At 35.2% G+C, this 18560-nt stretch overlaps 1 protein-coding gene across 7 annotated transcripts in view; it reads left to right on the top strand.

The window, feature by feature from the left end:
* Nucleotides 1-18560, top strand: part of EPHA6 (EPH receptor A6) — a 930448-nt gene that overhangs the window by 817912 nt on the left and 93976 nt on the right. For all 7 annotated transcript variants that reach the window (XM_065539279.2, XM_045385337.3, XM_005548367.5 and 4 more), the window contains one exon: nt 7517-7726. In XM_065539279.2, coding sequence (XP_065395351.1) covers nt 7517-7726 — 210 coding nt within the window. The remainder of the gene's footprint in view (nt 1-7516; nt 7727-18560) is intronic.

Below are 18560 nucleotides of genomic sequence, written 5' to 3'. Positions count from 1 at the left end.
ATTTTCAATAAAAAGGAGATAGTTACTTATTTATTTGGTGGTTATTTTTTTAAAAAAGAGTGATTTCGTGTCTTCAAATTTTATAAATAATCCCAAACATTTCTTTTTCAAATTCAACATCATTTTAAAAAGTCATAGTATAGTCACCTTTTTGATTTAGAAACATATAAAAACTGAAATTTAACTTTAAACTTAAGTTATAGGAGTAATCCTCCAAGGACTGTTTTCTGCGAAGTCGTTTATAAATCAATTGTTCAGAACTCAAAATGCATTTTTCCATAAATATTTCTTTTAAAGACATTGCTAAAGTCCCTAGGCAGATTTATAGAAGCCTCTTTAACACAGACTACAGCTGAAAGATGAAACGTCCAATAGGAAAGAGGCTGGAAGTCTCCTTCAAAATGTGGAAAGTGTGTTTTCCTTCCCTCTACATGACTTGCCCTGGGCAAAATTTTTAAGGCAATTTTTCTATGTCATCTGCCTATTTCTTCATGTCTTCCTTCCACATCCTCAAAGATAAAACTTTTATTATAAGAATTCACATGTGGTAGCACTTCTTCATCCCCTCTTGCCTGAGTTTAGGTCTTTTTCCACCTTATAAAATCACCCGTAACCTGGAGTCTCATCCCATCTTAATCTCAGTTTCCATTTTCTCATTGGCACAAATCTTAGCTGGATATAAGGTTAGATTGACTTATACGAGTATGTGACTCACAAATACTATTCTAATTCCTCCAGATGATTTTTCATCTTTTCCTGCATTTGTAAACTCCACAAATATTTTAATAGAGGAATTTCAGAGAGCAAAACAAAAATAAGTGGAAACATGCAGATAATATGGGTGAGGATATTTTTGTGGCAAAGGACAATCTGAACCCCAGAAGTCAGATCCTCTGTGTTGTTCTGGCTCTTCAGAGACACCCATCTTTTGTCTCTCATGAACTCCATGCATTTCTGACATCCAGTTTTTTTGAGAATGACCTCTAGCAACACAAAAACCAGAACAACAGGCTTAAAGTGTCCAGTGTTTACGTACCTTGGTCTTTTATAAACCATCTAGTAAGGTAAATGTCCTGTGTAGCCGTTTTATAACTCAAGTCAAAGGTTTGGAATTAATAATTTTACAAGGCTTCCACTTAGCCTCCTATTTTTGTCATTTTGTTTTGAAAGGCTAGTGTCATTTCTTATAATTCATAGTTCGTGAACCAAAAAGGCTTTTCATATACATATGAACCAAATTTCCATTACTTCATTTTTTTTAGCTTAAATTGTCATTATCCAATAGTGTTTATTGAATCAGATGTGTGAGGAATCTGTGAAATTTGTTTATTGTAGGTACCCGTGACACCACATTGTGAAGTGTATCCTCTAAATGTTTATAGAATCAGTGACATGCAATTTTTGTTAATTCTCCTCAAGAATAGCAGCTTATCATCTACTGGTTATAGTGTCATCTGCCGTCATATTTAACCTTTTTAGGACACTGAATCACCAGAGTTATCTGCTTTAATAATGCACATTTTTCAGCAAGAAAGTTTGAGGGCAGTGATTTAAAACGGTCCATACATCTTTGACAGTTTCTAAGCTATTTGGTTGGTGGGCTTGACATCAGTGATTCTCCATTGAAGATCTAGAAAGAAATATAGCAGATATCTATATAAGATATTTAGTTCCCTTTTCCTCACTCTTCAGCAAAAATATAAAAATTTGGTAGTAGTCATAATCAGAGTCTTGCCCTCAAAAATGGAGCGGCTGCAAGTGTAGTCAACACTTTAGTACTTCTTGTTCATTCATGATCTTTGCAGAGAATCCACTACAGTAAATATGACTTTCCATTAAAAATACTTCTAGAAAATATCTTACCACATACTGAAAGTTTGAAAAGCTTCACTCCTTTAAGAGAAAAATAAATGAATTCAGTTTAGTTCAATTTAGTGAATATCTAGTAAATATCCACTGTGTTTCAGGCAAGGTGCTAGGCCCTGGGATTACAAGGGTGAACAAGACAAAGTATGCTCATTGTCCTCAAAATCATGTTCAATCCAGTGGGAGAGATGAACACATACATATTTGGTTTTAGCCGAGGTTTGAGATCTGTTTTAGAGACAAACCCAAGTTGGACTAAGTTTCTCTCTCTATCGCTCTCAAATCACCCTGTTTTGCTTCCCACATTGACTCCTAGCACCTAGAACTATAATAACTGGCCCACATGATACTCAGGGAGTGTTGTTAGAAGGAATAAACTTGAGGATTCAGCAAGGACCTCCTGGAACAGATAATACGTGTCACAAAAAAACTCAGGTGACAAAGACTAGAATGACCTTCCTGGAAGAGGGAACTGTGTAAGTAAAGCACGTTAGATATAAAACAACATGTTGTAGGGGTGAATAGAGCACATACAAAAATAAAATAAAATAAAATAAAATAAAATAAAATAAAATAAAGCAGAATAAGGGTATGCAACTAAAGATACGAGCAAGGGTCAGGTCTTTGTATTCATGACTAAGACACTGCACTTTATTCTGTCATTGAAAATCATTGAAGTGTTTAAAGCAAGTCAAAGGGTAAGATTTGTGTTTTCACAGAAAACCTTGTTAGACAGTAATGTGATGCCTTCAGGACAGCCTGGCACTCAGATCCTATGTTTGTCCTAACCTCAGTCTAAGTACTTGAGCTCAGCCTAAGATGAATGGACACTGGGAGGCTTGAAGTGTATGTAGATACAGTCCATGACAACCATCGTAAAGAGCTGGGGTTACTGCACAGACAATGCAACATGTCATTTACTGTCAGATCTGGGGGATGCTGTGCTCTGGGGTCTGAGAGAGTCTGATGGAGCTCTGCAGCTTTTAGAAACAGCAGGCATTGTTATGTATAGCTTTCAGAAACCCCTTCCAATCAGGCTCACCCTCTCTGTCAGTTAGGATAAACTCCATGTTTCTCAGCAGTCAGGTTGAGAGAGCAAAAAAAAAGAGGATGAAGACAAACTGAATTCTAGCTACTAATCTCTGAGATGCAGTATATAAATATGCCATATTCACTCTCTTTCATTTGAATCTGCCTTCCTGGGAAGAGACCATATGTCATAAAAAAAATTCATAGTTTCTTTTAGATTAATCTTCAGTAGGAAGCCCAAAAATATTAAATCTCAGTGCTCTCACATTTTTCTCCTCCCCTCATAAACAATTCAATTCAATTGGAATTAATATTTATCGAGTGCTAACACAATGCATGGCAATATAGTGGATGCTGTAAGAGAACTGCTACATAAAAGGGATAATACCCGTGTCCTACTTTAAGAAAACAGTCTGTTTTATATGAGACGATAGGAACAATATAGCAATAACAACCATTGCACCACAAGATAGGATCAAAAGTTATTTAATTCTGTCACCATTTATTAACCATCTACTATATTCAAGGAAACCAATATGTCCTAAACCAAACTTGAGAAGGCTATGTTGAGGAAGACCAGAAAAAAGGAATATAGATTTTGTTTGAATAAGAGAGTTGTGTCATTTGTAGAGAAACAGATTTGTGCTATACCTCATGTATGAATAAATGAGGCTATTCCTCTCAGCCAGACAGAGGTGAATAGATCCTCATTTGTTGATTTATCTGCAGTGTTTTTGTTTGTTTGCTTTTGGTTAAATGATCTTAGAGGTCTTTATACATTGCTTTATTTTGCCAAATTATGCTGCCCAAACTAGCCCAGCGTTATGTAAAATTTGGTTTTTCCAAAAACTCCAATAGATAAGAATACAGGCTCTGTCATTGCTTGGATTTAAATCCGGACTCCACCACTTATTAGGTTATTAGATCTTTTTGTCCTTCAGTTTCACCATCTACAAGATGATCACTACATTTACATCACATCAATATTGAGAGACTGAAATAAAATAATACCTGTAAAAACCTTAGTCTGGGACTGGCTTATAGTGTTCAATGAATGTGAGCTATTTTTCTCCTACAGTAATGTGGAAGAAATTAAGATACGCATTCCCAAAAGCATATAGAACTAATTTTAGAGCTTTTTTTTTTCATCAAGCCCACATTTTATAAACAGTAGATAGACCAGTGGATAGATGGGTGGATCGAGGATAAACAGATGATTGTAGTGATAGGGAGATAAAATAACACAGGTTGCGTCCCCTGGGAAGGGTTATAAAAGATGTGCATGCAGGAACTTTGTTGGGAGGGTCACAGGATCAGCTTCCTTATTCCTACAGCTTCCAGAGTTTGGGAAGCTGGTAGCCCTTACTTAACCAAATCCCTCTCTAGGGAATGCCCTTGGCTAAAGAAAGCTACCTCACCCAAGGCCATGACCCCTTTACACGAGCAGCCTGAATCCAGTGATTGATGTAGCAGGACAGGGGCCCAGTCTTTTTCTTCCTCAGTTTGAGCCAACTCTGAGGAGTTATCCAGAACATCCCATAAAATAGACAAAGGCCTTTGGGTGAAGGCACTGAACTGTAACCTGCTGCTGCCCAATCCTGCTTTCTTCTCCTCCTCAGAGGTATTGATGCTGAGAGTGTGTAATCAAAGATCATGATTTAATGAAACTCATAAGATTTACTGCTTCACCAAGGGCATTCTTAAGAAACACTAGCTTTCCATCTTTCTATAAATGCCTGTGTCAGAGAAGAATATGAGAATACTAGTATAGTTTGGTTTGGTGCTACTGACTTTATTCCTGATGAGGCTCCTGCAGTTTTACCCATCAGAGTTTTGTACCATTTGTGCAAATATATCAACCTAATGAAAAAATGCAAAAACATGTACTTAGTGCTATTATGAAAATAATTTTAACCTCGTGGACCCCTGAGAATGTCTTGGCCAATGGATTAGAAGTAAATATCCTACATTTATAGTCCTATAAAAGAACATGAGGAAAGTAGTTTAGATCGTTTTAATACACCAAAATCTTGTTTTTTAAATGATACCACTTACCATTATTAGAACCATTATTACCATGATGATTGACATGAAAGCAGTTAATCTAAATCTTCAAATGTTAGTGACAAAAATATTTTAAGATTAATTTTAAAAATAACTTGCATAATTGCCAAAAAGTAGAAGTAACTCCATCAACTGATGAATATACAAAAGGAATAGAAATTATCCAGCAATAAAATGAATAAATTATTGAAACACGCTATGGGTGGATGAACCTTAAAAACATACTAGGTAAAAGAAGACAGTCACAAAAGACCACATATTGTGTTATTCCATTCAAGAGATACCCAGAACAGGCAAATAGATAGAGCTAGAAAGTAGATTACTGGTTGCCCAGGGTGGTGGGGGGAGTTAGGGGAAGTGAGGACTTATTGCTGGTAAAGATGGGTCTTTTCAGAGGGGATGATGAAAAAGTTCTAGAATTGATTTTGGTGATAGCTGTACAACTCCATGAATAACATAAAAACTGAATTGTATACTTTAAAAGATACATTGTATGGTACATTAATTATATTTCAATAAAAGTATTAAAAAGCAAATTGGTGCTTTGTGACACACTCAACATAGATAGAACATTAAATTTCAGCCCGGTCTTAAGTAATTATTTCTCTTCATATTTGTAGGAGCATATATTGAGAAGTGATTTTTCAGGAAAGTGAGAAGGGAATTTTCTGACTCATTAAAATTGAAAAAAAAACACATAACAGTAATAACAAGGACGTATTAAATAGTAACTATTATTAAATTAAGCGAGGAGCTGTGTTGTCTGCTTTGTATGTGATTCTCCCTGCAATTCTGAGTTAGATAACTCTGTTCCCATCGTGTAGATAAGGAAACAGACTCTCGAGTTTTCAGGTGCCCCATTAACATTCCTTACTACTTTAAAATTCTACTTGACAAAAATTGTGATAGGAGGCAACTCCATTTTTGAATAGGTAAAAGAGCCAACTTTTAAACTTCAGTGTACTTCATTCTAGGCCGAAAGAACTTATATTTTCAATTCCACTCAAAGGTTTCAAGATTCCTAATAGAAGAATGGTAGGTAGTGTACATGATAGAAGAGGCAGATTTCATCTAATAGTGTACTGTCTAAGAAGATGGATTCGAAACATAAAGAGCTAATAACACCAAAGATTTTCTTTGCTAGGTCATCCTTTATACATTAATTATACAGAAGCACCTGCTTAAATGGATATTCTTGCTGTAAGAGTGTTTTTTTAAGAGAGGGCTTTTTGCCCTTACTCTGCACTTGAGTTGGGAGATATTATCAGAGAGCTATCAGACAGGTAAGTTGATACAGCAAGAGAAAGTTTATTTCATTTGTAGTATAAGCTTATTCATTTACCTGAACAATGAATCATCATTGTATAGGAGACTGTGTCACCATGACAGCTAGGGTCAGATCGTCTCTGTCCTGAAGCTGCACTATGGTTTGAAATTAGATATGTATTCATAAAAACTGCTTTAACTTTTAAAGTTTTTAAGTTTCTCTTATTTGTGCTTCTAATGTATAGCATAAAGTAATATAGCCCTACAATCTCCTGCTATTCATTTTTAATATCATTCACAAATAAATGTTGCCTGATGTATAAAAAAATAATTTTTCATTTTTCTCTATAACTCCATTAAAGACAGCAATCTCCAAATAACTAGGTAGAATAGTATGCATTATTTTTAAAACTTAAAATATTTTTATTTTTATTTCCTCTAATTTCAAGGGTACTGTTTGTATACTATTTGTATCTGGTCTTGTTGGTGCATACATTTTGCTCAGATAACAATTGGATATTTTTTAACTCTTTAAAATAAAAACATTATTTTAAAGTTAAGGCGGAGGGAATAAGATGGGATCGATTACTTTGATGGGATTGATACTAACACCATGCCTGACTCATTCTCCACATTATTTAATCTAATCCTTCCAACCAGGAGCTAAAACAGTCTCATTTTTCTGCCAATTGCCAACAACTTTTCTATTTTCCCTATAAAATGGAAAAATCTATTTATTTTCTGTTTGCTTGTGCTTTTTTCATTCTTCTGCTGCTTTCCTATACTTGTTTCTTGTTTATACCATCACTTTTTTTTCCTGAGTCACCTGGCCTGACTACTGTTTTTCACAGTATCTCCAGTTATCATACGGGTTTTATACAGTCCTTGGTTTTGCTGCCCTTCTACCCAGCTGTACAGCTGGTTCAAAGCTCACGACTATGGAAAGTGGATTCTATTTGTTTGGTAGCCTTTTTTTGGCAGCCTTTGCTCTTACTTTATTTTACTTTAGTTCTCTCCTATTACCGAAGTTTTTGAAATCACTTTGTTCTGAGAGTTAATTTGGTTGATTTCCTTCTGTCCTTTGTTTAGTTGTCCTTCATTACTTCCAGTTAGATTTTCCCGTTTCTTTAAATGTCAAACAAATTCTTACTTTTCCTTATGAACATAGTCATTGATCACCAAACTTGATGCTTATCTTCATTTGATTTACATGTAAGGATCTTATTTAATACACACACGCACACACTGCATTAAAAATAAGTCAATTTAAACAATTGTGATTCTCTTGCAGAAGCATGATGGCCACTTCACAGTCATCCAGTTGGTCGGAATGCTCCGAGGCATTGCGTCCGGCATGAAGTATCTTTCTGATATGGGTTATGTTCATCGAGACCTAGCAGCTCGGAATATATTGGTCAATAGCAACTTAGTTTGCAAAGTTTCTGATTTTGGTCTCTCCAGAGTGCTGGAAGATGATCCAGAAGCTGCTTATACGACAACTGTAAGTTTATATGCCCTTTCTTAATATAGTTTGTTTACTTTTATTGTTTTTAATGTTATTAGAGTAATTCTGTTTCTGCCTTCCTAATTTTCTGTGTATTTATTACTTTGCTAATTTGACATCGTTATGTAATTGAGAAGTATTTGCTTTGGGTGTCTAGGTTATAACAACAACAAAAAAGAAAACAAAGACTTTTCATACTTGACTGTTTTCTTTCTTTCGTCGTACTGGGACTTTAACATCATGCTTAATGTCCATGTCATGACTGGATGTTATAACATGGGCTGAAGTATCTTTGATGATTTAATAATTTTCTTTAAATAGAGTTCTGTGTATCTAAAATGTATAATTAATTACTAACTCAGTAATAGTGAGGAACCAGTGACTATGAAATGACTTTTTTTCCAAATGTTTTTGAATGATCTGATCATACTTAGAATGAACAATATGGGTTTCTTTGGAGATATATAAGTACACTCTAAACCTTTTCCTAAATGATGCTTGGAGAAAATGTGAGCAGAAATGCAAGTTTAAAACTTTAGAACCAAACTGTCATCCACAAATTGTATCACTTCAATTTGTCCTATGAATAGTGTAAATATTTCTGACTGCCCTAAATCAAGTCATTTCATTGATCTCGTTGGTTATTGTTTTGAGGAATTTGGTCTCAAAGTCTTTGTTGTGCTATCTTCAAGCTACTAATTTGTAAAGTTATATTTGGTTATTTTTTAAACAAACCTTCACCATTAACTCATTTGGCAGTCAGTTTCAATGAAAAAGAAGTCATTAAAGCTACTCAAAACATTTTTATTATATTCTCATTTTCTCACTTTATACATTATTTTAAAAGATGCAGCTTCATTATTGAGTTCCTTTTTATTTCATGCTCTATGAGTTGTTTTGAAACTTTGCTGTATTCAGTTACTCCAGAATAAAATGCAACTTTAATATTGTGAATGGAATATTTTATGCATTACTATATTTGCTTTGTAGAAATGTTCTCTATTAATTTACCAATGATATTTTTCAGTTTCTTCAACAAAGAAATATAGTTCTAAGGAAAATAAATTAATTTCTCATTGTCTGATATATAAAGTAGCCGTGTAGCACTATCTATTGATCTTTTAATTTGACCAAAAAGCTTCATAAAAATAAGTCTATCAGTTCTGAAAACCGTTTGTTCAGTTTAGAAAAAGCAGTATTTTCAACTCCATTTTTAAATTGGGAAATATCATAATTATTTTCACTTCTCTCAAGGTCTTTATTTTCATTTATCTTTACAAATTTATAACTTAAAACAACTTTTGAAGTTATAGAACAATGAATATAAAATTTTTCCATTAAGCACATCATTTCCAATGCTGAAGAATAATGTTTAAAAGTATTATATAAATATTCAAAATGTACTATTTATAAAAATTGCAACAAATACAGTCTACTAAAAAATAAAATAATGGGAAATTACTAGACTCTTTGTGGCAGTAAGCCTATATAGATAGACTTGAAATATAATAAAATAATTTTTAACTGCTTTTTAAAATGGTAAGCTTATAACTAAATGTAAGATACTGATGAAATGCAGATTACTGAAATTTTTATGCATATGTAAGTTTTGTTGCATCAAATCTAACAGCCAGACTCTGTCTTAGGTGATTATAAAGACTAAGAGGCCTAGGACAGTGCTGTTTAAAATTAAGATTGGACCCCAGACTTAAATAGCAGATTTGGTAACCAGAATATTAACACTCTAAAAACTATCTTTGAAAAGCTGTAAATTATGTCTTGATTAAGAAATAAGTCTCTGAATTTAGAAGGTATCAATTAAATGGCAAATAATATAATCAAGTGTTTTTTTAAGTCTCAGAACTACTTACTGTTCAGAGGTTTGACTTTATAATGAACACGGGCATTCAGCACTTAAAATAGTAAAGCTCTTGCCTTTAAAGACTTTATACTTTGATAGGGTAGAAGGCTCATGCTGCCTTGCAATTCAATACATTAAGTGTTGTCATGGGAGACTTAAAAAGAAGTATAGAAGTACCAAAAAGCAGAGTTTGAAGAAGGCTTCACAAAAGGTCAAAATTTGAACCAAATCTTAGGAGAATTTATTAGGCTGACAAGTGGAGGAAAGGTAGTCCAGATGGGGAAAGAAGAAAGAGAAAAGACATGGAAATGCAAAAAAGTGAATGGGCATATTGATGAAAATTTGGGGCCATGGGCAATGGAGGGGCCAATTTTCCTGGAATAATTGTAACGGTACCTGAGTGGCACTCCAAGAAATTTGAAGGTTTTGGTATAGCAACTAGGAGACAGACACTGATTTATTTAAACAGGAAATAACAAATATAGATGCATGTCTTACAAGATATTACTGGGGCCGGGCGTGGTGGCTCGCACCTGTTATCCCAGCACTTTGGGAAGCCGAGGTGGGCGGATCACCTGAGGTCAGAAGCTAGAGACCAGCCTGACCAATATGGAGAAACCCCATCTCTACTAAAAATACAAAAAAAAAAAAAAAAAAAAAAATTAGCCAGGTGTGGTGGTGCACGCCTGTAATCCCAGCTACTTGGGAGGCTGAAGCAGGAGAATCGCTTGAACTTGGGAGGCGGAGGTTGCAGTGAACCGAGATCATGCCATTGAACTACAGCCTGGGCAACAAGAGTGAAACTCCATGTCAAAAAAAAAAAAGATATTATTGACAACAGTGCGAAGAAAGGAAGGAGAGTTTGAAGGACGGGAGGACTAGCAGCAGACAGACCAGTTAGGCATTACTGCAAAAAACCAGAATGGTCATATGGCTTTAATTAAGGCAATGACAGTTGGAATAAAGAGGAGGGAAGAGAAATAACATAAATTAACATATGTTGTACATTATATGTTCATTTTGATTCAATAACTAATTGGATATGAATTGTAAGGAAGAAGGAGAATTTAAAGATGGCACTAACATTTCCAGATTAAACAACTGGTTAAATGGAGATGCTGTTAATCAAGACAGAGAATCCCTATTAGAGATGACCTGGCTAATGGTATTAGATTACAAAGCAAAAGTATAACAGAAGATATTCTATTATAACAAAATTATAATAGACAGATATTCTGTCTCAAAGGCGAGATAATGCCAAATGATCATTGGCATTCTGTCAAAACTTTGTTTATAAATTTTAGAGCTTTCTCTGATAGTACTTAGTCCCCAAACACTTTTCACATTTCCTCTGAAAAAGAATGAGATAGTTAGAACCCCACCTAGTGAAGATACATGTCAATTCAAGCAAACCCTGCATAATAAAATACAGAGGAAGAATGGTCATTTATATGAAAATGATTCTTTGTTTTATAAAAACATCTGCATGAAAATAATTTTAAAGCAAAAACTCCCTTGATACATATATATTTTTATGTATAATTCAGGTTTTTTAAGTTGTATCTATATATAACTTTCTTTGAACGTTTATTTTACCTTAGATGATTTTGACTTTTCTCCTGCTGTGTAACTATAATTGTTATTTGCTCACTATTTGTAAACTTTTTTTTTTTTTTTTTGAAATGCAGTCTCTCTCTGTCGCCCAGGCTGAAGTGCAGTGGCGCGATCTCGGCTCACTGCAAGCTCCATCTCCCGGGTTCACGCCATTCTCCTGCCTCAGCCTCCCGAGTAGCTGGGACTACAGGCGCCCGCCACCTCGCCCGGCTAATTTTTTTGTATTTTTTTAGTAGAGACGGGGTTTCACCATGTTAGCCGGGATGGTCTCGATCTCCTGATCTCGGGATCCGCCCGTCTCGGCCTCCATAAATGTTTTTATAATCTGTGTCAGGAAGGATTTGGAGGAAAGAGAGGCTAGGAGGGCTTATAAACAGGAAGACGTGATGGATAAAGGTTGGGTTTTGTGGAGCCATTGTCGGGGTGAGGTTTGTAATCTTCAAGAAAAAAATATATTTAGAACAGTATGCTACATGGAAGCTATCCTTTTCTAATCCAAACGGGCAGAATAGACATTTTCCATTCAAATGACTGCCAATTTAGAGACCCACAAATCACAACAAAGAGCCATCAGAACTGGTTAAAGAAGACCGTCAGGGAGGATTGGGTGAGCAGTGCGAGCCCAGCTCTGGGTATGGTACTGAACTGGTCCTCATGTGGGAGAGAAGCAGAAGGGCCGTGGGATCCAGAGTAGCCAGACCAGAAAGCAATGTGACAAGAGAGATTACCCTCCAACAGTGAGTCTTTCAGAGCCCCATTTAAAAATCGTACACATGTAATATATAAGACAGTATTAGCCACATTTCAAAATACAGTGAAGTAAATAAAGATGAGATTTACACCTAAATATAAGTAGAAATTCTAATATTTTCTTTTTCAACTTGAGTGTTCTGCGTGCCGTGCTCTAGGTCCAAGACATATTCATTCACTGTGTACTTTACACAGTTTATTATGGAGCTACCATATTTCAGGCACTATTCTTTGGAGGGCCAGTTGTGAAACAACTTCGCTAATTATTAGTCCCAAAAAAGGACTCCCATTCCATGAGGAAAATAGCAAAGATCATCACTGTGCCAACCACCGGAAATGGGAGTCCATATATACATATGCCCACTGCATCCTGGGCTACTGTGTAGGTCCACCATGCACTGGTTACGTATTTGCCTAAATCCAGTGAAAGAAAACATGTTCACAAGTTATGTGAAATGGATTTCTTTCTTATAGATAATTAACAAGGGACAGACGTCTTGGATCCATTGTGTGTGGGTCCCCCGAGGCTGAAGACAGCTGAACGGGAAAGATGTAGTCTTGATGCGAATGCCCCACTTTCACAGCTGAGGGACCCTGAAAGGCAGCCCATCCTGGATTATATACCTCAGGGGACACATGAAATACTGGGCAAAGCTGTAAAGGGCATCCTGCTCCCAGGGAAGAGAGGAACAAAACTCAGGCTGTCCCATGCAGTTCCTTCCTAACTCAAGCTATTCAGTTTCCTAAGCGGGACAGGTTTCAGGCTGTTCCTCCCTATCTGAGGATATTGCATTCCCAGCACATTCTACTGTTATTCTTCACAAGCAAGAAAGCAAAGAGAGCTGGGTTGGTCCAAGACCACTCAAAGAACTCTACTGCACCGCTAACCAAAAATAAAGGGATTATTGAGAACAGATAAATGGCTACACAAGGATAAGACCAAGAGTAACCAAATAAGGCATATAATAAAACTCGTATATTGTCCAAGAGTGGACAGTGCAGCATAAAAGGCAACAAGAGTTTAGCAGAAGATTTTTCTGGTATAGCGTGTAAGCCCTGAATTAAAATATATCAGGTATCAAGTCTTTTCAAAGGAACTTTAAAATCTGATAATGGCATGAAAACCAAGAAATGTGTATTGTGGGCCATGATAGAAGGAAATAAATGCACAAAACTCAGATTTAGATGTGAACTGAGGCCTTGTTTTTACATGCCAATTCTATAATGAGATTACAAAGCACTTATGAGAGATTAGTGAATGATTAGGGTCCATACCTAACAATAGATATATAATTAGTGTTATGTGGCTAAATTAATTTGCATAAAAGTTACTGATAGTTCACATTGTGTCTCCATTTGATTATATGGTCTCCTGTCTGGTTATAATTTAGGTGCTAAGAAATCGCTGCCTTTTCTGAGTTTGACACACATTCACATGGACAACTGTTTTATAACCAGTTCCAGAGGAGGGACTCTCTCATTTGAATATTGCTAGGCAACCCAGTCTTAAACTTACATTGAAAATGCTAAGCCTCTTTGCTCTCAATTATGGAAATGAGGTCCTATTTACCTAAAAAGAACATTAAAAGATATATTATGGTGCACATTCATCCATTTTAAGACATAAGTTTCATTTAAAATATAATGGCAGTTAATGTTCACATTTAAAAAAAAATTCTCATGAGTAAACTTCTTTTATTATATTTTGAAGATCAAAGTAAAATGGAAGAATCATTTATTGCAATACTTGTTAAAAATTTTATGAGTCCTTGATTTTAACTTTCAATTGCATCGATTTTGTGTTATCCATGGCAAATTTTGGTTTTGTTTCTTTGACAGCAGCAATTCAGTGGAAGTACTTTCTTTGTTGAAATACAGAGCCTCATTACTGACAATATATAATCTGCATAATTACAGTTCTGTTAACATCTTAATTCTGTTTACTTTGCATTCATAGGACCTCTTCCAAGTTCTAACACTTAACCTCTGTTATTCTCCATAAATTCTGAGAAAAGTCAAATTTTCCATCCGTCTAAGAAGACATTAGCCTATACCCAACATGGAGATAATTATAAAAAATAATGAAGCAGCATGAGGGGAAGGTATTTAATGTGTGTTTTAAAGTTGGGAGAGATTCACCTTCACCTAATTTAGGTGTTTGTGAATTGGCTTGACTTTTTGAAGTTAATTTTTAAGCCTTGAACATGTCCAACTTTAAGAATAAATATTTTAACACAAGTGAGATCTGCCTTTAAGTACTTTCATTAACACGGGTAAATGAGATTTGTCTGGAGATTATGCTTAACCTTTTAGTAAAACATACTCAGAACTTTCACTCACTTTGTCTCTTAAAGGGTTGGTGTAAAAAGTTTGCAGCAAGAAAAAAAATGAAAAGTTTTAATTTCAATTATATAATAACCAATGCACTGAATAAAAGGACTCACACTGAAAAATGTTACTGATTTCTTGGATTCTGAAGAATAAAACTTCATCCATTGAAATTCTACCACAGGATTCTCTGTCATCAAGTCACTGGTGGTGGGGCTGACACTGTGCGAAGATGCAATACGTGGTAAAATGCATTTTACACTAACTCTACCCTAGTTCAACTGGGTCTCAGCTGAAAAATTACTTGCACCCAATTTTTCTCTAAGGCTTGACCAAGCTAAAAATGGAGGGGGTTTGACTGCTTTAGGCACAAAACAGGCACTTAGGTAGAAAATCATGAAACCAAATGTGTTAGTCTGTTTTCGCGCTGCTAATAAAGACATATCTGAGACTGGGTGATTTATAAAGGACAGAGGTTTAATTGACTCACAGTTCCATATGGCTGGTGAGGCCTCACTATCATGGCAGAAGTGAAGGAGAAGCAAAGTCACGTCTTACATGGTGACAGGCAAGAGAGAACATTTGTAGGGGAACTCCCAGTTATAAAATCATCAGATCTCGTGATGGTCACTACCATGACAACAGTATGGGGGAAACCACCCCATGATTAAATTATCTCCATCTGGCCCTGCCCTTGACACGTGAGGATTATTACAACTCAAGGTGAGATTTGGGTGGGGACACAGCAAAACCAAATAACCTACTAACATAGCATAAGCTACATATAGCAGCATAAATAGAATATAAGAACAAGTTCCTTCAGAGAATTCACTGGGAAGTTCAAAGAAAGGAAATGGCCCTTTTTTTTAGGCAAACCTAAATTCAGCCACATAAGAATAAAGAAAAGTGAGAAAAATAGCAGCATTATCAGAATGCTATGATGTGAAGATTTAAATAACTTATTGTTCAGTAAAAAAGGTGGTAAGGAAATAAACCTTGGAAAAGTGAAAAACATTAAAATCCAGGCTAGATAAACCAAATTCATCTATTAAGAAAGGAGCTATGCCACTTGGGAAAAACAACAAAATGACTATTCACAAAAAAAATAGTTCTATGATAGATACTATGCTAGTAGTCAATCAAAACCAGTCAAACGTATTCACCATTATAATTCGCTGATGAGGAAGAAATCGATGTGCCAATACTAGGTTTCCTAAACTCACAGGAGAACAGTGCTCTTGATCCAGCAAATGTCTGAAAGATTAATTCATGAAGAGAAAATCTGACAGTTTTGATACACCTTTTTCAATATAAACTTTTTGTAAAGGATATTCTAATTATCTAATACAAAAGATATATTCTTAAAAATTAGTAGTCTCTACATCTTGAGCCCATTTGTCAGAAAGCAAATTCATCACAATGGAGATGAAAAAGAAACATACGTAACAAACGAGACAGAATATGTGCTAAATGCATGGTAAGAGTCTTCTCCGATAACTGTTTGAGGTGTGAACACCATAAACATCAGCTTGGATCATAGGCATAGAGACCCAAAATCTTAATGGTACTTGTCTGGGATGATAGTTTCAGAAGGACATGGAACTTTTATGAAATACACTTCTTAGGTGAACCGACAATGGTAGATGTTAAGCATATGATGGAAAATGGGAATTAATACAATACCAAAGGAAATTACTGCATAAAGAATTACTTCCTGAGAAGCCCTCATCTATGAAGCTTAGGAAACAACAGTTGGTGATCATTACAGAGCGATTTTTAGTAAAAACAAATGAAAAAGATTTTGAGATTATCATACACAAAGGAGAAAATGACTGATAAAATGTGAGCTTCATCAAAAACTTTGAAAATAGATCCATCTGGCTCAGTCATATATACTATTAAGAGGGCAAGTCAGGCTTTGAGAAAACCTCTATATTTTATTTGTACAAAGCACGTACAAAAAAAACCCTAAAAAACAAAAACAAGAAGTCCTTCTTAAATGTAATAAGCCTTTTGTCTCTTCAATGTGTATTTTAAAGAGAAGACTCTACTCAGGAGGCTGAGGCAGGAGAATTGCTTGAACCTGGGAAGCAGAGGTTGCGGTGAGCCGAAATTGTGTCACTGCATTCCAGCCTGGGCAACACAAAGAGACTCCATCTCAAAAAAAAAGAAGCGGACTCTAAGACATAGACCTGGGAAGTCATTATTTAACACAAGAGAATGCTGAGAAACTCCAACTTTCTTTTCAGCACTCAAGATTTGGTGTGTCACTTACAAGGGGTTGTTTTGTTTCGATTTTGTCCTAAGATAACATTTCCTATAGATTTGTGATGAGCAAGAGATTTTATCTATTACATTTTTTAAAGCTTCTCAACACCTACAGTAATATACTACTTAATGACTTCTTTATTAATTGCTGATAATAAAACCAATAAGAAATAGATAAAAAGAAAGAGATTGAAATTATAAGAACATTGTCATTAGTACAATTACATTCATTTCTTCTCTGATATCATTGTTAATCACAACCCACCAATCTGTAAACCTAAAACAATCTTTAACATATCGCAAAAGAAATGAAAAATCTGCCATAGAAAGAAGTAAATGTAGCAAATGTTAAAGCACTTACAATGATGGGTTAGGACATTCCCAAGCAGACAAGAAAATTCACAAACAGAAGGGAAAAGTCTCTAAAAGCATATTTAACACAAAAGAATAGCCTTGATAAGATCCAAGAAAAATGATTTATTAAATCATAGAATACATAATATTTTAATACTTATAAATATCTGCAATGCATCTAGTCCTAAATGCTAATCAGTGAGGAATAATCAAATGCCAGTCACAATTCTCAAGATATTTTCTGTACAATTTGATGAATAAGAATCTCATGAAATGCCAAGTGCTGTTTGTTCATGTGTTAGCAACATTTAGCATTGTCTAATTGAGTAACTCTCCCTGTTCCCATGATTCTAGAACAAACCCAGACTAAATTGATTTACTGAGAAAGATCAATCAGCACATGTCCAGCAAGCAGAGTGTACAATGTCATTGCCCCATCTTGCTTGTACAGAAAAAAAGACAAAGTAAAACTGTATACAAACATGCTGACTTTTTTTTTTTTTTTTGGTAACTTTTTTTTAGGTTCAGAGGGTACATGTGCAGGTTTGTTACATGGGTAAATTGTGTGTCACTAAAGTTTTGTGTATGAATGATCCCATCACCCAGGTAGTAAGCATAGAACCCAATAGGTAGTTTTCAACCCTCACCTCACCCCCGTCTAGTAGTCCCCAGTGTCTATTCTTCCTTTCTTTATGTCCATGCATACTCAATGTTTTGCTCCCACTTAAAAGAACATACCTTCTGACGTTAAACCTAGAGTTTCAAAGGTACCAACACAGGAAATAAAGTTATAACTGATGTTTAATTGCTAGTTTCATCTCTGATGTAAAAAGAATGCTTTTTTCCTTCAACAATAAATAGCTAAAAAGAAAAACGTGATAAATACCGGACAAACCACATGAAATCTTTATGGGAAAGTTTACTTATTCCCAGGGTAAAAAACTTCACATCAATGGCAAATAAAGTGAAAATATTACCGGTTATTTATGCTGTTTGCAACAGACACTATTGGCTGCCCATTCAACCTCTCTTGTTATTTCTTCCTGGCAAATGAAATCTTGACATTTGGATGTTTGCAATGAGCTCAGATCCAAGAAATAAATCAGGATTTATATGTCAGTTATAGTTATACCACTATCCTTAGACACTTAAGTTTTACACTTTGACCAATCACTTAAATATAATAGAAGTGAGATGAGGAATTTCTGGGAAAATTTCTAGTTGAAATCTATCAAAAATAGGTTTGAGTGGGGAGCTTTCTAGTACTGGCCCTTTCACTTTCTTTATTGCTTTGAATATGGTTTTGGGAGGACATAATGCTTGGAGCTGTGACAGCCCTCTTGCAGACATGAGGCAACAAGCCTAAGGAGTTAAACCCAATGCTGAGGATGGCCAACTAGGAAGATCTGAAGAGCCTGGGTCTAAGATGAAATTGCTGAATTTCTGCATCAAAACAAACAACTTACTCTTGTTTTTTATTTGTAATTTAATTAAATGTTTTATTTGCTTAAGTCCCTGAGTATTGGGTATTATGACTCTATGACTTGTATCTGAAGACATTCTACCTGATAATAGTAATCAACAACTATGAAAACTTCCATATTAATAGATAACAGAAATAGAAAAATAATAAAATGAGGAGTTTAAGTAATGTAT

This window comes from Macaca fascicularis, chromosome 2 (assembly GCF_037993035.2).
Source record: "Macaca fascicularis isolate 582-1 chromosome 2, T2T-MFA8v1.1".
NCBI classification, from domain to species: domain Eukaryota; kingdom Metazoa; phylum Chordata; class Mammalia; order Primates; family Cercopithecidae; genus Macaca; species Macaca fascicularis.
The sequence above is the reverse complement of the archived record's forward strand: the minus strand, read 5'-3'. Positions and strand labels throughout refer to the sequence as shown.